At 44.6% G+C, this 25,285-nt stretch overlaps 6 protein-coding genes across 7 annotated transcripts; 4 read left to right on the plus strand and 2 right to left on the minus strand.

Moving 5' to 3' along the window:
• Window positions 1-8,365: 8,365 nt before the first annotated feature.
• On the minus strand, window positions 8,366-9,160 carry LOC9636547 (phospholipase A1-IIgamma). The gene has a single exon (XM_024677912.1). The coding sequence runs from the start codon at window positions 9,158-9,160 to the stop codon at window positions 8,366-8,368; it is 795 nt and encodes a 264-aa protein (XP_024533680.1).
• Window positions 9,161-12,455: 3,295 nt separating this feature from the next.
• Window positions 12,456-16,886, plus strand: LOC9636548 (5-oxoprolinase). The gene is made up of 4 exons (XM_002972699.2): window positions 12,456-12,558; window positions 12,727-16,606; window positions 16,666-16,727; window positions 16,781-16,886. The coding sequence occupies exon 2, from the start codon at window positions 12,748-12,750 to the stop codon at window positions 16,600-16,602; it is 3,855 nt and encodes a 1,284-aa protein (XP_002972745.1). The 5' UTR covers window positions 12,456-12,558; window positions 12,727-12,747; the 3' UTR covers window positions 16,603-16,606; window positions 16,666-16,727; window positions 16,781-16,886.
• A 16-nt stretch (window positions 16,887-16,902) lies between these two features.
• LOC9636549 lies at window positions 16,903-18,281 on the plus strand. Its single transcript, XM_002972700.2, has 5 exons — window positions 16,903-17,122; window positions 17,262-17,280; window positions 17,344-17,722; window positions 17,776-17,928; window positions 17,992-18,281. The coding sequence occupies exons 1-4, from the start codon at window positions 16,903-16,905 to the stop codon at window positions 17,923-17,925; spliced, it is 768 nt and encodes a 255-aa protein (XP_002972746.2). The 3' UTR covers window positions 17,926-17,928; window positions 17,992-18,281.
• Window positions 18,282-20,654: 2,373 nt separating this feature from the next.
• On the minus strand, window positions 20,655-21,690 carry LOC9636550 (outer envelope pore protein 16-2, chloroplastic). The gene is made up of 7 exons (XM_002972925.2): window positions 21,632-21,690; window positions 21,437-21,537; window positions 21,303-21,378; window positions 21,204-21,244; window positions 21,095-21,128; window positions 20,964-21,031; window positions 20,655-20,871 (listed from the first exon to the last, which is right to left on the minus strand). Exons 2-7 carry the CDS (start codon window positions 21,530-21,532, stop codon window positions 20,728-20,730), a joined length of 459 nt encoding a protein of 152 aa, XP_002972971.1. The 5' UTR covers window positions 21,533-21,537; window positions 21,632-21,690; the 3' UTR covers window positions 20,655-20,727.
• Window positions 21,691-21,723: 33 nt separating this feature from the next.
• On the plus strand, window positions 21,724-24,614 carry LOC9637312 (cell division control protein 48 homolog B). 2 transcript variants are annotated; one of them, XM_024677705.1, is made up of 14 exons: window positions 21,724-21,879; window positions 21,926-21,970; window positions 22,028-22,083; window positions 22,137-22,286; window positions 22,344-22,451; window positions 22,507-22,606; window positions 22,666-22,950; window positions 23,016-23,185; window positions 23,244-23,372; window positions 23,429-23,516; window positions 23,567-23,644; window positions 23,707-24,169; window positions 24,243-24,354; window positions 24,437-24,614. In XM_024677705.1, exons 1-12 carry the CDS (start codon window positions 21,760-21,762, stop codon window positions 24,004-24,006), a joined length of 1,629 nt encoding a protein of 542 aa, XP_024533473.1. In that variant the 5' UTR covers window positions 21,724-21,759; the 3' UTR covers window positions 24,007-24,169; window positions 24,243-24,354; window positions 24,437-24,614. The 2 variants fall into 2 exon arrangements, with proteins under 2 accessions (XP_024533473.1, XP_024533474.1); XM_024677706.1 differs by lacking the exons at window positions 24,243-24,354; window positions 24,437-24,614 and having other exon boundaries at window positions 23,567-23,658; window positions 23,707-23,780.
• LOC9636551 lies at window positions 24,542-25,281 on the plus strand. The gene is made up of 3 exons (XM_024677913.1): window positions 24,542-24,613; window positions 24,697-24,864; window positions 25,012-25,281. Exons 1-3 carry the CDS (start codon window positions 24,542-24,544, stop codon window positions 25,279-25,281), a joined length of 510 nt encoding a protein of 169 aa, XP_024533681.1.
• Window positions 25,282-25,285: the final 4 nt, after the last annotated feature.

Here is a 25,285-nt window from a genome sequence, read left to right on the forward strand (position 1 = left end):
TGAAGGCATGGAGAATCATTTATGGAGTCCCTCGAAGCACATTCTACAGAATCAAAACTGAGTTCGAGGAACAAAGGGTTCAACAGGCAGTCCATGGGAACGACGGTACGCACAAAACCAGGGGTCATGTTGTATATGGAGAGGCAATCTTCAAGAGGTTTGTCGAGACATGTAGCGAGCAGCAACCACATAAAACCCGCCTCTTGGAAGATGGAACACGAGACACCCAACAAGTTCTCCCTTCCATGTATACCAAGGGGGCCATATTGGAAGATGTGAATCGGGAACTCCAGAGTAATGGCTACAGGAAGCTGAGCCAATCTAGATTTAGTAGATTGTGGAGCAACAGGTTCAGGGATGTGAGTATAGGAAAGTACTCCAGCTTTTCAAAGTGTGACGAGTGCACTGCTATCAAAATGGCTTTGTTGAAGAATTCTTGCAGCGCTCAAGAGCGAGAGACGTTGGTTAGAAGGCGGCTCGACCACAACATCGAGCAGAGAAGCTGCAGGACTGTATATTATCATAACAGGATTCTCTCCATGGAGAGACCTGACTCTTACCTCTGCATCATCCACGACAAAATGGACCAAAAAAAGACGTGCTTACCTCGACTCAATCCTGCTCCTAAGGCAATCTCTTCATCCATGCAGCTGCCTGTGTCTCTGTTTGGCATAATCGCTCATGGGCATGGTGCCCAGAACTATGGGAACTTCTTTGTACCTCTATGGGGTGGCGGGGGTGCAAACATGATGATTGCGTCCCTAGCAAAACACTTAAGGTCTCTACAAAGTGCGCAAACTGAGCTGAATGGCCAACCCTTGCATAAGGCCCTTGTCAATCGAACCCCATACAGGGTTCAGCTGGAGGAGGAGCAAAGGCTTGCAGTATCGCGTGGGGCCCCATGCCATCCCAGTGAATATGTTGGCCGTCAGATTGTAGGGTTATCACGTGAGGCCTCATGCCATTCCGACGAGGCTGGTCGCCCGGTGAATGCACAGCCTCATCCAAACGAAGCAGAATCTCAAGGAAGTTCTTGCGGCTGATGTGGCCTTCCACCCCATCTTCTGCTCCAAACAGACAATGCTGGCAGGTGAGAACAAAAACATGTACGTCTTCGCATACTTGGCGATGCTTGTTGCTAAAGGCATATTTGAAACGGTTACACTTGGCTTTCTCATGGTTGGGCACACTCATGAAGACGTCGATGCCATGTTCAGTCACCTGGCAGAGTCCCTCCGGCGATCCAATGTCCTCACCCTCCCACAACTCTACGATGAATTCCAAAATTGCATCAAAGGCACTGTTGAAGCTGCACTTGTGACAGAGGTTCCAGACTTTAAGGGGTTTGTAAGAGGCTACATCAGGGACGGATCCAAAACGCTGATTGGCCACTCCAAGCCTCTTCAGTTTCATTTCAGCATGCATGACGGTGCTCCAGTGATGAGGTACAAGATGAGAGAATGGGACACACTGTGGCTGCCAGTGGACGGCATTGAACTCTTCAAGAGAGATCCCATAACTGGGGAACCTATGATTCCTCAGGGTTCCCCATGGCCAATGCACCCAGATGGACTCAAAGACCAGGAAAGTATAGTGGCCGGGATTAGACAGCATATTGCCTTCTGGAAGAGGGGGTTGGTGTTTGGTGGAGAATCCTATTTTAAGAGGTGCAAGCCTTTGCTCGAATACTGGGAGAAGATTATATCTGCTATCCAAAATGGGCCGGTTGTATATGAAGAATTGGAAGAGTCCTTTTGGCCAGAACCCAGAGCACCAGATAGTAGCGGAACAATGTCCTCTGGAAATGCAGTGACAGATAACGATGTTGAGGATCACTATTGTAGGCCGAGGAACAAGAAGCCGGATTCAGCATTCAATCCAGTACAAGTCTGCAAAGGAATGGTCATGCTTGTTAGACCCAGTAATAAAAAACCAATGATATGGGTGGGGCGCTACATCACTGATGCAGAGGAGGACGCAGAAACTAACTCCTTCAATGTAACTGTGGAGTGGTTCAAGCCAAGTTCCGGATATACGAAGGATTGCCTAGAAAAGAGATGGGTGCTGAATCCAAGGGATCCCAGCATGAGCATATCGGTGGATAATGTTGTGCATGGTTGGATGCGGAAGCAGAGTGCCACCATCACCTTGCCAGACCATGCAAGAGATGCAGCAAGAGCATTCATAACCCGGGTTCAAGGTGAAATTCATTAATTCTCCTTTACTAAGTTTCTAATGTATTTTATTTCAAGGTGAACAATCCGAATCTGAATCAGAGGAGGCGTGATGGCATGGCATGATGGCGTGAGGCGTGACACCAAAAAGGAGGTGTCCACTAGCGCTTAAGCTTATAATGGTGTGTGCTCTCATGCCATTTACTTGATCACCAAATACCTTTTTCCCTTTGCACTAGTATATCTTAATACCGGTCTGAGAAATAGAATGGCATGTGCCCTCAGGCCTTTTACTAAATCACCTTTGAAAGAAATGCAAGCCTCTATGTCGTAAAGAAAAGGTACTAGAGAAATTCCTTAATAATATGAATGTTATTTAGTTTCATGAAAATACACTAAGGGTCAAATGAGTTAAATGACTTCTCCAGACTAGCAATGCCTCTTGCTACACCTTCACAATTAGATTCGTTAGAAAAAGATAACATTGAATAATATCTAAATGTTCTCACCATTAAGTTATATGTCTGGCTAATAGGAATGATGTTCATCTTGGAAAGCTCACCACACGCTCAATGAACAAACAAATAGTGTGTGCGCGCATGCCATCGCTCTTCTTTAGCTTCAGATTCGACTTGTTCACTTTGATAATGAGATTTATTATACAACCAGATGGACTCAGTCTGGACACAAAGTCACCGCGCTAGTCACCATGCCCTAGATATGTCTAGCCCCTAGACAAAAAACATATAATTTCACGTCATTTTCAAATACTTGAAAATTTGTACTAGTCCCATTTTACTGAATAAATCCCACTTTAACGAAATAGAGCTTTATTGGGCTTATAATAAAATTAATTACACTTATGGGTGTTTTTGGTATTTTTCGGATTGGTGACCTTTATTTCTTGGGTGGAGACCTTAGCATCAACAAAGTGGAAAGTCTAGGTACTGAGATGCTTATGGGAAACGAGAAGCTACATGAGTAATGAAGAGTCCTTATGCAAATAAGTCAGTGATCCCTTCATCTTTATTTTGGGAGTATCATTAAAGGGTTTATTTGACACTAATTCATTTAGTGTTTATTTTTCAAGTTTGTTTTTATAACAAAAAGTCTCTTATTATTCTCTTTATATTAGTTGATACAGATTTAAATTTATCTTCTATTATTTGGCCTGTTACCACATGTTGTTGTTTATATTTGCGTTATGTGACAGAGTTAGTTTTCATTCTTTATAGCAACAGCTATACACACACATGTGTACGAGATGAGGCAAACCTAGTTGTGTGTGTAGGCAATCTCAAGCTTGAGCTACAATCATTGCAGTTAGTGTCGACTCAAACTTTTGCCTCATCCTTGGTATAGATTAATTGTGCCACAATTATGCCAAATGTGACTTTGAAACTTATCCCCTTTGTCTCATGTTTCCTTATATTTCTTCCATTCTTTTTAGTTTTATTCTTTTTTGTCTCTTTGGTTTTACCTTTACTTCAATCACTTTTATTTCCTCATTACTTCCTTTTATGTTTTCATCTTCTCCCTCTATTCCCTCTTCCAATCCCTCTGATAGTCCTTGTGTTGCAGCAATTGACTAACTCATAAAGGACGATCTCTTTGAACTTGACTTATTGTTTGGGGCTAAAATTGCAATACGTCATCTTATTCCAACTAGGATGCTTATCCAATTAAGGTTCATGTTTGTTATCAGTCATTAAAAGAGATTAAAATTTCACATACAAATATCAAAGAGATGTTGGAAAAATGTATTATTCAAAAGTTGTAGAGTCCTTGAGCATGTGAATTTCATTTTGTGAAAAAGCTTGATAGGAGTATTCATTTTTGCATCGACTATCATTCATTAAATAAAGTGACGATTTCGGATATGTACTCTCTCCCTCACACTATTGATCTCTTGAATCATTTAGGGGGAAGTTATTAATTCATCAAGTTAGATATTACTTCTAGGTACTGACAAATGCTATTGATCGAGGAAGATATTCCTAAAATTCCTTTTCATACACCATTTAATTTGTATGAGTTCTTAGTGATGTGGTTTAGTTTAGATAATACTCTAGTGACTTTTTAATGAATAATGGATGAGGTTCTTTATGATATGACAAAAGAGAACTTGTGTTATTAGTGCCGGCAACTTCATTACATTGTAGATCGTCACTAAATTATTAGCAATGATATCTTGATCCACACAGAGAGGATATAAGAGGAACACGTCCATGATGTTCATAAAATGTTGAATTAACTATGGGAAGTTTGTTTCAAACTAAAGCAATCAAAGTGCATGTTTAGGTCTAAAGACACCACTTATCATGGGTACTATATTTCTTGTGAAGGTTTGCAAGTTATGGTTATTCTCAAGTTCTCTACTCTAAAGTGTGTAAATGATGTATAGTGTTTTTAAAGCAAAATGCAATATCTCAGTTATTTTGTTAATCACCCTTTTGATTATACTGCACTATTGCAAGCATTGTTAAAGTTGTCAAAGTTGTCTTTCATTTGATCTATAGATTATGAGTGGGTGTTTACGGATCTCAAAGAGTTATTGACAACTCCTTCAGTTTTGAAATATTTTAACTACACTTGACCTTTTATTTTGCACATGGATGCTTTTGATATAGATTTTGGAGGTGTGTTGATGCAAAAGAGTTTGAGTGTGTCTGGTCAATACCACCCTATTACATACATTAGTTATATATTACAATCAAAAGAGATGAATTACTCCATAATATAGAATGAGTGTTTAATAGTAGTTTGGGGTTTCAAAAAACTTCATGCTTATTTATATAGTTCTTAGACATTATTAAAAGGTGATTATGTTATAGTTACTTTGTTATTAAAGTAGAAGAGTTTAATGGGTTATACTATTCGATGGGCTTTGAAACTTTAAATATATGATTTCGATATTGTTCATCAACTTAAAAGTTCTATGGCTAATATTGATGCCCTTTCTCAAGCTCTTTGTCCTTATTTGCTCTCTTATTATGTTTCTGACTAGCCTATTATTCCAATATCTATAGATTTTTTGGACGAAAATTCCGTGTTATCAACAGTTGTTATACTTGATATTGAGTGTTTACAAGGTGTGAAGTAAGATTTACCTTCTTTTGATGAGGTTTGTAAGGCTCAAAGGTTGAGCCATAAATCCAAAGGCTTTGCAATGTGTTTTAAAATCTTAAGTCACTTGTTGATGACTTGTTATTTTAGCATTTACATTCTTGATATCACCTTAAGGATGACTTTCTTTATTTTATGGGGATAGATCTTAATGATCATTTACGACTAGTGGCGTATTTGATTTTTATTCCACGCTTACCATGATTCTTTTATTCTAAGCAAGCATATGAGACATTGTCATGTGACTAAGAAGTTGCGTAGATCTTTCTATTGGTTGGAGATGCGATATGATGTTACTTAGTATGTGCGTAACTATGTTTGGTTTAGGGTTTGTATTACTCCCCCTCGTGCTGTAAAAGGATGGTTGAAATCAATTACAATTTCCTATTTATTTAAGTTGGTAGTGTTTGATTTGATGGGGCCTTTTCCACAATCAACTGTTGACAATGAATATATTATTATTGACTACTTCACTCACTTGGTGAAAGTTGAAATGCTTACTAATGCGTCTGCAATTGTTGTTAGATATTTCCTCCTCAATCAAGTAGTATTCTAACATTCCTATTTAGAATGAATTTTTTCAGATAATAGTCTCGCATTTATAACTAGGGCATTTCATATCATAACATTTCAGTTAGGGATACATCACACTTTTATGAGTGTTTATTATCCACAGTCAAATGGTTTAGTAGAACATTTTGTTCAAACCTTTAAAGATTGCAAAATACTTAAATTTTCAGCATTCAGATTGTAATGGTTATTTATTGTCTCTTCAATATGCATATATCATAGGGGTGCAGAGTTTTATTAGTGTTTTATTATATAAACTTTTATATGGTCATAATTTGGTACTATCAACGGAGTTGAGTTTACTTTTGCAATTGTCATTAACTACCATTTATAATCAATATTTGACAAGTATTTTTTCATTAGTCCAAGCATCTGCCAAATACCTAGGCCACATACAAATGGGACAACAATGGTGCTATAACTCCTATCATTGTTCACCTGTGAAGTATAATATGAATGACTTAGTGCTAGTCCATTTTCTTAATCTTATAGTACATGGTTTGTCTAAGGGGCTCCTTGCTCAGTGAAAGTGAGTGTTACGGCAAGTTAGATTACAAGTTTATAAGGTTTGGCATGATATTTAACAGACCAATCCTCCAAAAATTATGCATATGCAACAATTAAAACACATTGTACAAAGGGATTAAAAACAACTAACACTACATATAAACTCACCGATGCCTCCTTTTGATATTCTTCTAGATCTTAGCCCATCCACTAGAAAACCCTAATTATCTTTCATCATTGTGAGGTGTACTAATATTAGCATAATAGAATTTTGATAGTCGTTAGATTGGTTTAAGACACTTGTTCCTATATATAGGGTTTTTGGGCTAATTGATATCTCTATATTCTATTTTTATATCCATACATTCATATATCAATATTAATATCTATTAATGTTTGGTTGAAGATATACTACTTTTTGCATTTTGTATCTATGTGCTAGAATGATATTCTATACTTTCAAAAAACCTTCACTTGATCTCTCTTTCACCATTGAGATCAATTCTGAAACTTGAACCACATTTACCACATTTTTAAGATTTAGATATGTACATCTGGAAAATAGAATATTATCTGAAAACAATTTTATACATATCCAATCTCAAATCGAATAAGGGAGATATAGTAGTCAATAACAAAAATTCTAATTATTAATAATACCATGTGGACACAATTTCACACCAACCAAAGATCCCACAATTCCCCTTGTTTGTGAGCATTGAAAACTTATCACTCTAACCTACATTATTCTTGAGATAAAGCCCTTTCCCACTTCTAATAAATTTGGTCATTTGCTGATCCCTCTGTTTTCACAATCTTCAGCTTGCATTTGCTGATAGACATAAGCTTTTCATCTGAAACTGGGGGACGAGTGGTGCCATCAATAGACGTTGTGAACCACATCTGCGAGCATGTGTCCAAGTTTGTAGAGTAGTTTTTGTGTTGCGGCAGCCAACTTGGAGATCTTGGAAGATTGAAACGCAAAGAGATTTGCATGGAGGTGTGGGCATAGTCCATGACAATCCAGGATTCTCCATTTGCTACCGATGCTAGACTTGCTGTTCAAACGAGAAAGAAGCATTGACATTTTTTTTGCCAGAATTCTCACGTCTTAGATTCCTCTTATAATATGTGATGTTTGCTTGTGATATGCTTCGTGTTCTCTGTTTGTTAGTGTGTTACACTGTTTTCTAGAATGGATATTCCAAGTCAAGATTACAGAAATTGTAGCTATTTGTTCACTCGTTTTTCCTGGTATTTTACACAACTTTTTAGTTAAACTCTGGATTTTCTTCACTTGGAATCTCTCTTGGAGGCCACATATGGCGAGGAATCCATTTGCCATCCGATAGTTTCTTCATGTTCTTAAAACCATGCACCCACCAGGATGTTGGAATCTTGAGCTCCTTGATCACCAAGTCATCTGATTTGTTCATCAACGTGTAGTCCCGTGGTACCACCAGCTCAAACCCGGCCGATGATCTCGTCTCGTTCATTGCTCCATTCTCATCACCATTCATCATCCAGCTCTCCATATCTCGCCTCGACCGCTTCCGCGACCTGCTCGACGACGATGCTGGATCAGTCTGCTTGAGCAGCCTGGAGGTCTTGTAAACTGCAGAGTGCTCGCCCACAAACTCATGCACTGTCTCGGGCTCGTCCTTGAACAGCTCCATGAACGATTCCGGAATCTCAGACTTCACCTCAAGCATGGAAGCCAAACTTCTAGACTCCTGGATCATTGGAGCTGCAATAAAGCTGCCACTCATAGCAGCCTTGATAGGAGATCTCTTCTGCCCGGCAATGCAATGCAAGTAGAGCTCCAAGTTGTGGCAACGCATCCCAAAACCCAGATCCTGGACGTACGGTGACGATGACCAGTCAACCCTCCATTCAACGCCAACGTGCTGGTATATCCCCGGTGGAGTCAACGATACCGGTGGGATGAGCGTGACGATGTCGCCGGTGCTCACAACCCGGATGATCTTTCACGACTCCTCGGCCCGCTTCTTAAACTCACCATCGCCGGTCTTTGGAGCTCCATACACAAACGCCGTCACCATGACTGTTCTTCCTTCGGCGATTCGCGGCTTGTTGAATCCATAGTCCGCTGCTGCGAGTGGTGCCATTCCGGCCCCCATGCTGTGACCCACAAAAGTGATACTCATGTCTTCGTCCTTGTAATCCACTTCTACGAGCTTGTTCACCTCCTTGAAGATCTGGTCTCTTAAGCTCGAGTCTCCAAACATCTTGGAAGCGTCCGAGGCAGTGTACATGCTCAGAAATCCCTCCACGACCCTGGGAAGCGGCTTCTCCAGCCCCAGGAGCTTGAGCTCCTTCATCATAAACTCGCTGTTCACGTACCATTCATCGGAGGCTTTGGTCCCGCGGAGGATGACCGCGACGTCTCTACGGCCGAGTTTTCGGGTTTCCTGGTCGCTCGAGACTGCAATGTAGCCAATCCAGGTCGTGGATGATCTCTTGTGGAGGCCATCGAAGGCAGTCCTCCAGCCTTCGACGACGAGAGTGGAGTAGAGATAGCGAGTGATTTTGTAATCGCTGGTGACCCCAACGTTGGGGAAGAGATCTGATTTGCCGTAAAGGGAGTAGTATATGAACTCGGACTCGACCTCCATGTCGATTGCATCGTACACTGCCTCTACAAACTCACCATAGCGAATGCCGGCAGCTCGCAAATCCGGGTGGAGGGGATCGATCACTCCCTTCCAATTGTTCATGCCTTGGATGTCTTGCCACCTTGTTGCTACTAGAACTCCTGCCATCTTTCAATCTTTTGAGCAGTGATCTGCAAGAAGTTCTATGAGAAGCTCTTTATTGTGGAGTTCAACGGGATAAGGAATGTGTGGTTGAGAATGAATACTATAGGATATAAAACTTTATAATGTCCCAATGTCTTTCCATTCTTTAGCTTAGATTCTCTTCTCGTTCGATCATGTATCATTCTTTTCTATCATCACCCATTGTATGTTTCCACAGCTAGCTGATCTCAGCGAAAAAAATGCCACTCTCCTCGATCGAGAGTGAGAGTGAAATGCCAACGTCCTAGCTCCGTTTTCCATTGACCGGGCTGGAACTTTCACCTAAGTTCCTGGTTTAAAGGCGATAAAACTTCTATTGGTGGATCTGAAGATCTTCAGGTCGGAGAAAATCCCCACCGAGAGCATCAACTGAATTCACGTGTTTTTACATGGGGATGTTGGTTTTTTTATTAGTTTTGCTCGGCCTCGGGAAAGCTCTCCAACTCTATTTAGTTGGGTTTGGTACGCCGTTGCAGGAGTAAAGATTGCCTTGAAAGCCTATGCAGTGTGGGATTTTATGTGAACAAGGAAAACTCCCAAACGACTCGGGCAAGAACGATGGTTGGCCTTCTATTATTTTGTTTGTCCAGATTCCGGACTTTGGAAAAACTTTTGCAGGAGCATTTGAGAAGGGCCTGGTGGTCAAGGGCACTCTTCTCGTCAGAATGACGAACTCAAGCAGTTGTCACCCAAATCCTCTCCGAAGCTCCTTGCACAACCATCTACTTTACTTGGATCCAACCTGATATCCACGTAAAGTGTATGTTCCAGCGCAAGAAATTTAGAGTGATGTGCAGGTTGGAGTATCCCTATCACTGCAAACTCTACGTTTGTATCTGACATCTTTGCATCGAGACTCTTTGATGTTTACTTGGGAGAGAAAGCAGTCTCACCGTCACTCAAGGCTCCCAGAGGTTTGTATTTATTTATTTCAGGAGTTCTCTCAGAGCTCGAGAGCCCTCTCCAACAACATATTAGCGATATAAGTCGTGACATTCTGTAGGCAAGAGGGTTGAGGAACGCAAGCCACTGAGCCAAGAACAATCGCAGAATGGAGATAAAAGAAGCGAGCACCTTCAATCTGTGAATCTACGCCAGCGCCCAGAGGATTGAAGATCAGTGAGCTCAATGCCTACTTGTTGAGCCGATTTGGAATGCTGTGCGACAAGATCTCGTTAAAGATCAAGAAAAGTTTGTGACGTCTAAGGCTCTACGACAGCTTTGAGCCCAGCGTGAGCGTGTTTTCTTCTTTATATTTATTGCAGGGACTAATAAAGTTTTACAACTTTCATCCTTATAAGCTCTTTTTCTTTTTTAATATTCTAGCATATACTTTAATTTCATTCCATGTGTTCCATAATCCTAAACTCTCTGCTAACCATCCGATAAATTAAGGATATAGCAGTCTATTTATAGTGAAGGTTTCTCGAATTCTCTCTAGGGATATGGAGGTAGTTTTCAGCAATGGCGCACGCACCCTTGGAATTCCTTTGCATGAAAGGCGGGTTAAAGTCCCCGAGGTACTGAGGGCGTTTGGAGCTGGAGTTCTAATGTGGAAGGATGATGGCAGCCTCAAAAAGCTTGAAATGGGCAAGTCACCAGGCGATGAGCTTAGCACTGATATCTTTACTCCTGGGAAGACGTATCAGGTAATCGAAGCCGTCACCTTTGCCGTCGGCTTTGGAGACAAGTATACTTTCCCTTTATTTGATGGGAGGGTTAGAGTCAGAGAAGTCCTAGATGCTTGTAAAGCTGATGGGTTAAGGGTCGAGGATGTAGTAAATGTTCTCCGGGAGCAGGGAGAATTCAGCTTCTGCAGATTTCGCTCCATGAAGTATTCTGTCAGGTTGCTAGAGAGGTATCGCGTTGAGCGGGATGAGAAGGAAGACAAACTCACACATGCGTACGTATTTGCAAGCCAAGGAATGAGGAAAGTTGAAGGTTGCGACATAGAGGATACATATGCAGTGGCTGCCACCCCAAGTGTATCTCTTTTTGGTGTGTTCGATGGCCATAATGGATCAGCGGCATCTCGGTTCTGCGCAAAACACATGTTCAAGTACTTGACTCAGAACGAGTGTTTCCAAAGAGGCGAGTATGCCCAGAGCCTCAAGGAAGTGTTCCTGCAGATGGACAGGCTAATGAGGAGCCAAGCTGGGCTGCAAGAGATCCAGAATCTGGCAAAGGAGCCCCCAGTGCACGACGATGCTATTGTTCTCACTGAGGAGCATGGACTAGGGGTGCAGATGGTATGGCCCGAGGACCATCCCGCTTATTACGTGCACGCCAGCCCTGGAACCTGTGCAGTAGTTGCGCTCGTGCTTGAAAAGAAGGTGTTCATCGCGAGTGCGGGGGATTGTCGCTGCAGCCTGTATAGCAACAAGAAACTGGTCCACTTAACCACCGATCATTGGCCATCTACGCCGGAGGAATCAGCGAGGATCCGGAGAGCGGGGGGACAGGTATTGCAGGGAAGGGTGGCCATAGATTCGCTTTTAGGAGATCCGGGTACGCTCAACATGTCGAGGGCAATAGGAGATCTTCATTTTAAGATGAACAACACGCTTCCTCAGGAGGAACAGATTGTTTCTGCTGCGCCTGATATTGTCGAGGTTGACATCTCGAAAGACTGCGAGTTCTTGATAGTGAACTCCGATGGGGTGTGGAGGGATTATTTCGATACCAGATGTGAGACGATCAGCAAGGCCATCAAAGAAGATGACAAGGAAGCGGTAGAGAAAGCTGTGGGTATCGATATGAAAGTATTGAGGAACAAACCGTCATGGGGCAGACTTTTATTTGAAAGACGAGACGATGTGACTGTGATTGTGGTGTCCCTTAAACAAGCAGCATTGCACGGGGCAGATCATTTGAACATCAACAAGTATCCTGCTCATTTCAAGAAAAGTGAAATAGGGAGTGATAGGAAGTGATTCATTCGTCGTCTTAATCAATGTTATAGAAATAAGAGAAAACAGCTAAAAACTTGATGATACTTCAAATCACCAACATCAATATAAAAATCATGATTTTTATCCATTCTCGCCTCTGGATCGACTCCCTTCCAATGTTCACCCCTTGTTGCTGGATTTGCAAGAAGAAGCTCTATGAAATCTTTCGTTCAATGTGTACTAATTAATTATAACTTATAATTTAAATTTAAATACATATTAATTCTATGTTATGGAATGGGATTCGATCCCATGCCCTTACGGACTGAAACTAAGACCATCTTTAGCACGTAATTATTCTCCTAAACCAGTGTCATATGCATCTCTCGTATCGCTAGGTGTAAGCTTGGATTCTCTCCTCGTTGCGGGAACCCTCCTTGTGGCGCCGAGGATTGATGCCAATCGACCCAGGTATGAAATTTTCTCTCCGAGCAGTGAGATTCCTGTAGCTGTGTAGGGTTTAGCGAGCAGCACAGGCCATTTTCCTTTTTGATAGATCAACATTGAAGCTTAGATTCTCTTCTCCAGTGTTTTATCACTCTTTTCTATCGTCACCCATTGTGTTTGTTTCTTTCACAGGTAACTGTGATCGCATTTGAGATGGACCAAGATCCCAGCGAAAGAAACGCCACTCTCCTCGAAAACCGGAGCTCGAGACACTTCCGGTTTTGCATTGACAGGGGTGGAACTTTCACCGACGTCTACGCGGAAGTTCCGGGTGAGTGTGGTTTCAAGGCGATAAAGCTCCTCTCGGTGGATCCGGGCAACTATGACGATGCTCCCAGGGAAGGAATCCGGAGAATTCTCGAGGAGTTCACAGGAAAAAAGATCCCCAGGTCGGAGAAAATTCCCACCGAGAACATCGACTGGATCCGCATGGGAACGACAGTGGCTACAAACGCTTTGCTCGAGAGGAAGGGAGAAAGAACTGCGCTGTGTGTCACCAAAGGCTTTCGAGATCTCCTCCGGATTGGAAACCAAGCACGGCCGAGTATTTTCGATCTCACGGCCTCCAAGCCGTCACCTTTGTATGAAGAAGTGGTGGAAGCCGAGGAGCGAGTGAGGCTGGCGCTGGAAAACGATGCTCTAGCCGACGAGAAAGTGGAAGTCGTGCAAGGGATCTCCGGAGAGCTCGTGGAGATTTTCAGGCCTCTGGATCTGGAAGCTCTGAGGCCATCGCTGGAGGGGCTGCTCGAGCAAGGGATCCAGAGCTTGGCGGTGGTGTTTCTACACTCCTATATCTTCCCAAGGCACGAGCAGCAAGTGGAGAAGCTGGCCAAGTCGATGGGTTTCAAGCAAGTTTCGCTGTCCTCGGCATTGGTTCCAATGGTTCGTGCTGTTCCTCGAGGCCACACTGCGACAGTGGACGCGTACCTCACTCCCGTGATCAAGGACTACTTGGCTGGATTCCTCTCCGGTTTTGACGATGGTCTCGACAAAGTTATCGTCTCGTTCATGCAGTCCGATGGAGGACTCACTCCGGAGAGCCGGTTCTCGGGGCACAAGGCCATCCTCTCGGGCCCGGCTGGAGGAGTGGTCGGCTACGCGAAAACTACTTTCGGACTGGAGACTCACCGGCCCTTGATCGGCTTCGACATGGGAGGAACTTCCACGGACGTGAGCCGATATGCCGGACACTACGAGCAAGTTTTGGAGACACAGACCGCCGGAGTGATCATCCAAGCTCCACAGTTGGATATCAACACCGTGGCTGCCGGAGGCGGCTCCAAGCTCAAGTTCCAAGTTGGTGTTTTCAAGGTTGGCCCCGAGTCCGTTGGAGCTCATCCGGGACCTGTGTGCTACAGGAAAGGTGGCCAACTTTCGGTCACGGACGCCAACTTGGTGCTCGGCCGGGTGATCCCGGACTACTTTCCATCCATCTTTGGGCCTCGCGAGGACGAGCCGCTCGATCTGGAAGCCGCAAAGGTGGCTTTCAAAACTTTGGCGGACGAGGTGAACGAGTACCGGCGGCAAGCGGACGAGAGCTCGGTGGAGATGAGCATCGAGCAGGTGGCGCTGGGATTTCTCGACGTAGCGAACGAAGCGATGTGTCGGCCGATCCGCCAGCTTACGGAGATGAAAGGATACGAGACGAGCCAGCACGCGTTGGCTTGCTTTGGAGGAGCGGGGCCGCAGCACGCTTGCGCCATCGCCAAAGCTCTGGGAATACGTGAGGTTGTGGTGCACAGGTACTGCGGGATCTTGAGTGCCTATGGCATGGGACTTGCGGACGTTGTGGAAGACGCACAGGAGCCTTACGCTGCTACTTACGGACTGGAAGTCATGGCCGAGGTGTCCAAACGAGCTCGAGCTTTAGCTCAGCACGTAACTCGGGAGCTCAAGGCTCAAAACTTTCGCGACCAGGATATCTCCACCGACTTGTTCCTCAACTTGCGATACGAAGGCACCGACACGACCATCATGATCGCCGAGCCCGAGGACGGGGACTTTGGAAAGGCCTTCGTCCGCGAGTTTCGTCGGGAGTATGGATTCGAGCTGCTCAACCGGAAGATCCTCATCAGCGACGTAAGAGTTCGCGGTACCGGGATGAGCAACATTTTGAAGCCTTTGCTTCTGGACAAAGCTGACAGTGGCGATCCTCTAGCGGAGGATAGGAAGCACAGAGTTTACTTTGGAACCGGCTGGCACGACACTCGAGTATACTTGCTAGAGAAGCTTGGCTATGGTCACGAGCTGCCAGGGCCTTGCATCGTCATGAATGGGAACAGCACCATCGTCGTGGAGCCGAACAGCAAAGCCTTCATCACAAAGCATGGAAATATCAAGATAGAGGTCGGGACGAGCGCAGCAAGCTCTGATGATCATCCATCACCCAAGGTTGATACGAAGCTCGACGTGATCCAGCTCTCCATCTTCAACAACAGGTTCATGGGAATCGCCGAGCAGATGGGAAGAACACTCCAGCGAACTTCCATCTCCACAAACATCAAGGAGAGGCTGGATTTCTCATGCGCTCTCTTCAGTCCAACGGGGGGCCTGGTTGCAAACGCTCCACACGTACCCGTGCACCTGGGAGCCATGTCCAGCACGGTACAATGGCAGCTCGAGTTCTGGCGTGACAACTTGCGAGAAGGCGACGTGCTCGTCACAAACCATCCAGCCGCCGGTGGAAGCCATCTTCCAGACATTACCGTCGTCACCCCGGTTTTCCGAGATGGCAAGATCATCTTCTTCGTCGCCAGCCGCGGACACCACGCAGAGATCGGTGGGATCACCCCCGGAAGCATGCCACCTTTCTCGAAGACGATCCGGGAGGAGGGAGCGGCGATCAAAGCGTTCAAGCTGGTGGAAGGAGGCGTGTTTCAGGAAGATGGCATTGTCAAGATCCTCAAGGCGAAGACTCTCGACGACGGAGAAACGGATACTATCATCCCCGGGACGAGAAAACTCGAGGACAACCTCTCCGACTTGCGAGCACAGGTTGCGGCAAACCAACGAGGAATCGGGCTCATAGCCGAGCTTATCGACGAGTATGGACTGGAAGTTGTGCAAGCGTACATGGGACACGTCCAGGCCAACGCCGAGGCCGCGGTGCGCGAGATGCTAAAGTCCGTGGCGGCGAAACACTCACACAAGCGAAGAGAGGATCACGATCACTCGCTGGTGGTGCTCGAGGCCGAGGACTACATGGACGACGGCTCCACGATCAAGCTGGAGCTCACCATCGACTCCAAGCTCGGCCAAGCACGCTTCGACTTCGCTGGAACCAGTCCGGAAGTTTATGGAAACTGGAACGCTCCCGAGGCCGTGACCGCCGCCGCGGTGATCTACTGCCTGCGCTGCCTGGTGGACGTGGACATTCCCTTGAACCAGGGGTGTCTAGCTCCGGTCTCCATCGCCATCCCGAAAGGATCGTTTCTATCGCCCAGTGACAAGGCCGCGGTGGTGGGAGGCAACGTTTTGACGTCGCAGAGGGTGACGGACGTGGTTCTCTCGGCCTTCGAGGCGTGTGCGTGCTCGCAAGGATGCATGAACAACCTCACGTTTGGAGACGAGAGCTTTGGATACTACGAGACGATCGCGGGTGGAAGTGGAGCCGGGCCGGGTTGGAGTGGAAGCAGCGGCGTCCAGTGTCATATGACCAACACCAGGATGACCGACGCCGAGATTTTCGAGCAGCGGTATCCGGTGCTGCTGCGGGGATTTGGATTGAGGGAGGGGAGTGGAGGTAGTGGAGAGTTTCGGGGTGGCGATGGAGTGGTGCGTGAGATCGAGTTCCGGAGGGGCGTGACGGTGAGTGTTTTGTCCGAGAGGAGAGTGCATGCTCCGCGGGGGTTGTGCGGCGGAGGGAATGGAGCTCGCGGGGTGAACTTGGTGCTGAGGAAGGATGGGAGGTGTGTCAACCTTGGAGGGAAGAACACTGTGCGTGTGGAGGCTGGGGAGGTGCTGAGGATTCTCACGCCTGGAGGTGGTGGCTATGGTGGAGCTCCATAGAGAGGTAAAGAAAAATTGTTTTTTTCCTTCTCAACTTGTGCTCTTTTTTTTCTTTTCGATCAGCTATTTTTTGCAAAGCCACCGTTCGCAATCTCTCGCTGGACGTGCTTGCTCTCCACAAACTGGTATGGATCTTCTCTTTTTTTTTTCTCTCGAGAAGTTTGCTTTCGTTTATCAGTTGGAACTTTTGAGACGATCTCTAGATAACTGGTAAGCATATCCTGCGTTTTGTTTGTCTGGTTGGTGGTGTAGCTGAAATAAAAAGGATGAGAAAGTTGGCTCTAGTCTAGCCCTACGAAAATGCTCAAGTTTGTGGTGGCTTCCTCCGTGCTGGCTGGAGCTGGATTGCTCCTCCACGCGTCGCCGCCACTCAAATCACCATATAGCTCAAGCACAGGTGGAGCGCCTTTACCTTCTTCTTCTTCGTTTTCCAGGGGTCGCTACTACCGACCATTCTTTGCAAGGCCTGCTTTTGCCGAGGAGCTCAAGTCTTCCTCGTCTTACCCAAGATCGGCTACCGGTAAGTTGCTTGCTTGCTTGTTTTCTACTAAAGTTTTTATTGTGGTTTTCTTCTTCCAGGTCGCTCCACTGTACAAGTCGAGCCCAGTACAGGATTTGGATTTTCCAATCTCGAAAAACTCCCGGGAGCGTCTTGTGAGTTGTCTCTTCTCGGCCTCGGTGAGCTCTCCATATTTTGGTTTGATTTTGTTTCTGTGAGTTTTACCATGCTCTTGAACGCAGGAGTCAGGGAAAAGAAGATTGCCTTTGTTGCTGTGAAAGCCTATGCAGTGGGATTTTATGCGAACAAGGAACAGCTCCCAAACGACTGGGACAAGAACTTTTTGGTCGAAGGTTGGCCTTTTATTCTTTTGTTTGTCCATGGAAAGCGCACACTCAAACTTTTGCAGGAGCATTTGAGAAGGGCCTGGTGGTCAAGCTTGCGCGTGACGTCAGTGGTGCACTTTTCTCGTCAGCCTTGAATGACGAACTCAAGCCTCGGCTAAAATCATCACCCGAGGGCGAGAAAATCCTTTCCGAATTTGGGAAGCTCTTCCAGAACCGGAAGCTGAAAAAAGGTACAACAGTCTACTTCACTTGGATCCAACCTGATACTCTCTACGTAAGTTTTTGCTTGGTAAGTTCCAGCGCAAGAAATTTGGAGTGATTTTGTAGGTTGGAGTATCAGATGGCGAAACTCCTGCGACTCCAAACTCTACGTTTGTCTCTGGATTCTTTGCATCAAGACTCTTCGATGTTTACTTGGGAGAGAAATCGGTCTCACCGTCACTCAAGGCTTCCATAGCTGATCATCTTCATGTATGAGAGGTTTGTATTTATTTATTTATTTCAAGAGTTCTTTAAAAGCGGCGAGACTCAGAGAATTTACAGACAATACCAATTGGAGCTTCAGCGAACGGTGATGGGAGCTTGAACAGCAGTGAAAGACACAAGTGTATAATCCACTCTGTGGAAAGCTGAAAGTTTCTTGTTTAGGTACCTTTGTACGTTCTAGACTCCAGTTCACTGACCACGAGAGTGTTCGCTTAGGATGTGATCCCTAAGTTTGACACTAACGGCCTTTTGGATACTGGATTCACTAGAGCTTGAGAAAGAGCCCTCTTCAACAATATTGGTGGAGTAGCTGTCAAGACTTTTAAGAGATATAAGTCCCAAGAGCTCACCATATGTGCCATTTTGTAACTTGTTTAATATGTGCGTGTGTAGTGGTTAAAATGCTTCATACAAAGTATGTGCGTGTGTAGTGGTTAAAATGCTTTATACAAAAGGATCAAGAGTAATTGGCAACATTTACAAAATCCCCTAATGCCTCCTTTTAATATTTCTTTAGATCTTAGTTTGTCCAATAGTCACTTCAAAAGGAGGGGATAATGTGAGGTCATTACAATGTTATATACTAATATTAGCATGGTATATATATATATATATATATATATATATATATATATATATTGAAGAAGTTATTTAAAGTATTGAAATTCAAACTTTAAAACTCAAGAATACGAAGAAATAGCAGTTGCCACTATGTAAGACTAGTTAAAAGTGCAAATTAACACTCAAACCCTATTTATATCTTTTTTATATCTTAGCCTTCCATCATTAATGTATATACACATGTTTAAGATCTAGAGCACTTAAGCAATACTAAACTTATCCTTAGTGTTTTTACTAACAATTATGGTGGAATAAAAGGTATTGCAAGATAAAATGGATTGATAGTAAGAGATTTCAAGAAAAGTAAAAAAGAAACAAAAGAAACAAGAAAGTAAAGAAATTTTGAAGATTATAATGAATTTTGACAAAAAAAAAAAAACAATCTAATTCAGTTCAAGATGACAAAGATTTCTCTATAACTTTTCTTTAAACTTGAAGCAATTATAACCAATTTAGTTAGAGGTAAATGAAAACTCAAAGTTTTGATAATCAAGAAAATTTCTTGATACTCAAGAAAAGTTCTTACCATTTAAGGCTCAATAAACTCAAAAAAATCTTCTAGACATTGAAATATTTTTTCAACAAATGTAGAAAATTAATAAAACAACATAATTATCCCTTTGGAGATAAAAAATGTACAAGATATGAAGACTATCTCTTTTGCAATTTTTAAAATTATGTTAAACCAACCTTATACTAAATGCTATGTAAAGAAAGAATGTGATTACTACATCATAAAGAAGACTGTTTTGAAGATTAAAAATGCCAATAAAGAAGTTAACAAAAAGGAAAATTAAAAAAAATATGAGTGTACTCAAAGAAGACCATACCATTTTGCAAGAGTCCTAACTCAGATTTATCAAGATTATATTTTCTTTCATACTTTTATTAAATTTTTAGGAACACATAAACAAGAAAACTTTATACCAATCATATTAGTTTTTTATAATAAACTTTCCTGAGCATTAGCTAAAAAATTTATAATATAGCATTACAAACCTATTGTCTTCTAAAAATCACTATCCATCTTAGGGTTTGCATTTGAATCATCTTCATATTTTTGTGAAGCATTAGCTGCATCATTTAAATCATGTTGGTAAGTTTTGACATAGCTTCTTTTTCCAAGTGACTGAAGCAAGTTATATATTTATTTGAAGGTGGTGATAATAGCTTCTAAAACAATCACACATAGGTGGCCAAGCAATGAGAACTTAGCGAAAAGTAGCCATTGTGTCATATTTATAATGCTAAAGTGACAAAAATTAGCAAAAACAATATCTTTGGACCAGGTTGTTGATTATATTGTTTTGCAGCTTGCCATATTTAATTTTCTGAAATAGTTTAGTACTTATTCCCACTCATCTGTGTGGGACCCTTGCCCTCTATTAAATCTACATTTGCAGGGCAGATCAGCAAAATCTTCTAATGCAACTCAAAGCAATAGCAATTTGAAACAAAATCTTCTGATCATCATCATGGAGAAATAGCTAAAAGGAAACATAAACTACAAAAGGATGTCCAGCAAGGAATGAGTAGGAAATGTACTCTTTGCACATGGAAAGTGGCATAGCCTTGGCTCAGGTTCTAGGCCTCTAAATAACAAAACCATAACTAGCAAAAGTTAATTTGAGAAATATAGAGAAGAAAAGAAATTAAAAAAATGTAGAACAAAGTGAACTTGAACATTACAAAAGTACCTCTTTAAATGAGTACCATTGATGGGATGTAATTGATGAAATTGCTCTGTAATGTGGTATTAGTGAGTACCCGCATTAACCAACACTTGGAATGGGCCAAGTTGAAACTTCACTCAGTGATAACTCACCAAATGCCAAACGAGATCACCAGGAAAGAAAGTCTCACCTCGTTGTCGTGCATGACTGAATCAACTCGTCAGCACGATCTAGAGTTGCTGCTCGAAAACCGAGAAGAGGCCAGGGTATGTGACACTGACTCTAGTGTTGCCATTGTTATCAGTGATGGAGGCATAGAGAAGACTGGATGAAAAAAATTCCCTAAAAATTTTTAAAGTTCATTCTTTCACATTGTTGCACAAAACGGATATCGTTAGCAAAACATGTCAAAGCGAAAAGCTTATAGACTCTTCGAAGAAACCAGACTTTATCTAAAAAAATGCTTATCTGACAAGAGAGCGCTTCTAGAATCGATCACTTAGATGAGCTTCTCGATGAAATCCGCAGCGATTGCAACCGCCCCTCCCGTTAGAGCACCGCTCACCACGGCCTCGGCGCGAGGATTGGGCTCCGTCAGGGACACGGCGGCTCCAGCCAGTGCTCCTCCAAACATGGCGTTCTTCTGCGCTCGAGCGATCATGCCACGAAAAAGAGAACATCCATCAATCAATCTTTCAATCATGAACATCCAGGAGGAAAACTTAAAATACGTACCCAGTCGTGAACACCACGGGCTTCCTTCAAACTGATCGTGGCGCTCGAATAGATTCCAGAGGCCAGGCCTATCAAGTCAGAGACACAGTAGTTTATAGTCAAAAGAGAAAAAGAAAAAAAAGAGAGCTTACCCCACTGCACAGCTTGCTTCCCGACGGTAAACGCCTAAACCAGGAACAACAACAAAGAAAGTAATGAGAATCATCCCAAAGATAATGTATTCTTTTGTATAGATCATACCGCCTCTTCCAGCTGCAACGGGCACTTCGAAGACTTCTTGTCTAGAAACGCAAAAAGGAAAGAATCATCGATCGATTTGAAGCGATACGAGAAGGATACCAGAATTCAAGCTCGTAGACACGAAATCCGCCGCTTCCCTTGCAGCAATCTGAGAGGTCGCGTGGACGAGGCCGACCTGACAAAGAATCGATGATCAGAGGCGACCAAGAAAGGGAGATTTCGCAAAGACTCACGGCGCCGGCCTTGAGAAACGCCTCCACGGAGCGATTCACAACCGGGTGACCAAGATCCAAGAAGACATCGTCATCGCCTTTTCCAAAGCCCGCCATTATATCTGGCGCCAAGAAAGAAGCGGCAATTTCAACAAGGCGCTGGAAAGATCGATCTAGGTATCTTGATCGATCGCGAGAGAAGAAGCGCGCGCATACCTGGACGCCTGCGAAAAAGATTAGGGAGCTCCTAAAAAACCCTGGCACGAGATAAGAGAGTAGCATTCAATCTCGGCCGTCCGATTTTAAACCTTGCCATTTTTGGGTTTTAGGGTTCTTCGCTGTTCATGGCGACAAAGAATGCCGAGCAGAGGATTGCGGGATTGCCGGCGGCATTGCAAGCACTGCGCGAGCTCGTTGTGTGGCCCGTGAGATTCTCGGCTGAAGCCTCGTCGATCGGCCTCAAGGTAGTGTTTCCGCAGTGGAATCTAGCTGATTGAGTGAAATTTCTAGTGGTCTAGGGGTCTTCTTCTTCACGGGCCTCCGGGAACTGGAAAGGTATGAGTTACACTCGCATTTTTTCTTTCTTTCTGGTCGATTGATCTGACAATGCAGACGACTCTTGTCCGTGCTATTGCCGAGGAATGTAACGCTCATCTTATATCACTCAGGTGGACATTTTCTTAGTGTTTTCTAGGATTTTTTTCTTAGTTTCTCGCTACAGTGCAGGTTCCGTACACAAGGCTTACGCTGGAGAGAGTGAGCGAGTTCTCAGGGATGCTTTCTCTGAGGCTGGAAAGCATGCGGAGAATGGCTCTCCAGCGATTATCTTTATTGATGAGATTGATACTCTTTGTCCCCGCCGTGATGCAAGGTAACCATGTCTGCGAGAAAAAAGGTGACAATTAATTCTCGGTTTCTCCCTTGCAAGGCGAGAGCAGGAATCGCGATTGGTCGCGCAGCTGAACACTCTAATGGACGGTGTTGCAAAATCTAGCGAAGAGTCCTCTAAAGTGTTCGTCGTCGCTGCAACGAACAGGTGAACTATATTACGTGCCTTCCCAAGATGGTTTTATGATTTGATAATAAGTTAGAGTGAATGCAGTCGATCCATCACTTCGAAGACCAGGCCGTTTCGATAAGGAAATTCTGGTGAACGCGCCAAACGCGAGCGAACGGTTTCAAATCTTGAATGTAAGTCTTCTGTGGTTTTACCACATTGATTTTGTTTGTTTTTTTTTTCCTTCATACAGCTTTACGCGCAAAACATTCCTATGGACAGCAGTGTCGACCTCGAAGCTCTTGCAGATCGATGTAGTGGCTACGTGGGCGCCGACCTGGAAGCTCTGTGTCGAGAAGCTGCAATGGCAGCTCTCCGGAGATCATTGAAGAATGGCAGCGAAGAAGACGAGAAGCTTGTTACTTCCAAAGATTGGGACAGTGCTCGGACGAAAGTTGGTCCAAGTGTTGTGAGGGGCGTTGCAGCAGACGTTCCGAAAGTGTCGTGGGATGAAATTGGTGGCTTGCAAGATGTGAAGGTTCATCCTCTCTTATCTTGTCCTTTGTTTCTTCTGATGGTTTTACTGTTCTTGTTCTTTTGCAGAAAAAGCTTCAACAGTCTGTGGAGTGGCCAATTAAACATTCCGTCGCTTTCCAGAGGCTAGGACTGCGCGCCGATCGTGGAGTTCTATTGCACGGACCACCTGGATGCTCGAAGACTACACTTGTCAAGGCCGTCGCTCACGCTGCACAAGCTACTCTTTTCTCATTAAGGTCCGGATCAAGTTTTTAAACGTTGAGCGAGTTTTTGTTTCTAATGTCATTAACACAGTGGAGCCGAAATGTACTCCATGTACGTCGGAGAAGGCGAAGCACTTTTGCGCGACACATTTCGTTTGGCTCGAGTGGCAAAGCCAAGCATGATCTTCTTCGACGAGGTGGACGCCATCGCGTCCAGCCGGTAAGTCCGTCCATCACTCATTCCTTGTTTGTTTCTTATATTTTCAACATTGGCAGAGAAGATAACTCCAAAGATGGGCACTCGGTTGGCGAAAGACTACTATCGACAGTGTTGACAGAGATTGATGGACTTGAAACACTGCAGGCATGGGATTACTTTGTATCCTACTTTGTGACTAAATCCGGCTTATGCAGGGTGTCCTCGTCGTAGGAGCCACAAATCGACCGTCAGCTATAGACTCGGCCTTGTTAAGGCCGGGGCGTTTCGATCGTGTAAGTGAGCAGAGGTACAGTTCGTCACTGTTTCATCTTACAGTTTCATCTTTGTCTTCCAGGTGATCTATGTTCCACCTCCAGATGCTTCGGAAAGGTTAGAAATCCTGCTCGTCCACACCAAAAAGATGGCTCTCGCTCCCGACGTCGACCTCGGACAGATTGCCAACGCTACCGAGTGCTTCACCGGGGCTGAATTGGCATCGCTGTGCCGAGAAGCCGCCATCGCTGCTCTGCGAGAAGACGTCGAGAACGCGAGCGTGGTGTGTAACAGGCACTTCCAACACGCGAGAGATCACATCTCTCCCGCGCTCACGAAGCTGGAAATCGCGAGCTATGAAAGCTTCTCGCGGGAAAGATAGAAAACCAAAGGTTAAGTCGCTGTGTTTTGCGCTAATGGATGATTAGCCTTTAACAGGAGAAAAGCTTCCACGGTTAGCTTAAAACTTAACGGCGTCGTTAAAAGCTTTAGCGTCAGACACGGAGCAACGGCTACCAACTAGGCTCGGGGCCGCCGAAGCTCAGGTTCGGTAATTCTTTGTGGAAGAACAACAGAGCACTTTTGAGCGCTTGTGTTTTCTCTTTTCTATTCTTCCAGGGCAGTGGATAGGCGCTACGATCGATTTCTTCTTCCTTCCATCGATTCCTCCTCCGCGCGGCTGCGGCCGATAGGCGCTTGGCCGAGCGTCAAAGATTGGGAATTCGCCGAGGTATAGCTCTTATTCTGGCAATGCTGTGCCTGGATTGCGAAATTTCGGTGGCCTCGCTTAAGATCTGGTGCTTTCCACGCAGGTTTTGAGCTACAGTGCTGGATTTCCTCCCACTGTTGCGGCGATTTCTCTCTAGATCTAAGGGCGATTTGGAGGTTTTCAGGCTCTCTTTCTGCCGGATCGTCCAATGGTGGGAGTTTTCACACGCATTGCTCGAGGCGTGTCAGGGGACCACCACAACCATTTCCCGCAAGGAACTGTAAGTAGTGCTGCCAAGCGTTTGTGCTTTGTGTCGTGTGTAGCTTGCTTATTTGACAACAAGTATTTTGTGCGATCTTGTAGGAAACAAAGACACACACTGTACTGGCAGTGACTTTAAAAGATGCGATTGGAGCCGCGAGGCTGGATCTGGGCGTGATGGAGGAATTCGCCCCAGTGGAGCATCCACTCGAGCCTCCGGACAACGACAAGCCGGTTCGCTGCCCTCCGCCGGAACCATGCATCGTTCACGTAAGTTTCGAGTTTTGCTTTAGTTCATCGATAGATCATCAGAGGTCTCGTAGTTCTTCCTTAGAGTTTTCTCGTTTTAGCTAGCTTCTGGGGATCTTCTTTGGTTCTCTTTGTTTGATTGCTGTTCTTGGTGGTTTTTTCTGGCAGGATGGCCGGATATGGAAAGAGCGCGCTGCGAGACGAAGAGCCGAGTATCCAATCGCGCGAGAGACTAGCCTTCCCACGTCCTACCAGCGGCGGCAGAAGCTCGAGCACAGCAATTTCTTGCTGCCATCCTTCAGTGCTCCCGAAAAACATCTCCTCAAAATGATAGAGCACGCCGCCGCCGCCAAGCCCAGCGCCGCCAAGTCCCCCGCCACCACCACCGCCACCGCCGCCGCCCCAGTCCAACGAAAAATCGAAGAGCCCGTGGGATGAAACT

The sequence above is a fragment of the Selaginella moellendorffii genome, unplaced genomic scaffold (assembly GCF_000143415.4).
Source record: "Selaginella moellendorffii unplaced genomic scaffold, v1.0 SELMOscaffold_20, whole genome shotgun sequence".
Taxonomy (NCBI): domain Eukaryota; kingdom Viridiplantae; phylum Streptophyta; class Lycopodiopsida; order Selaginellales; family Selaginellaceae; genus Selaginella; species Selaginella moellendorffii.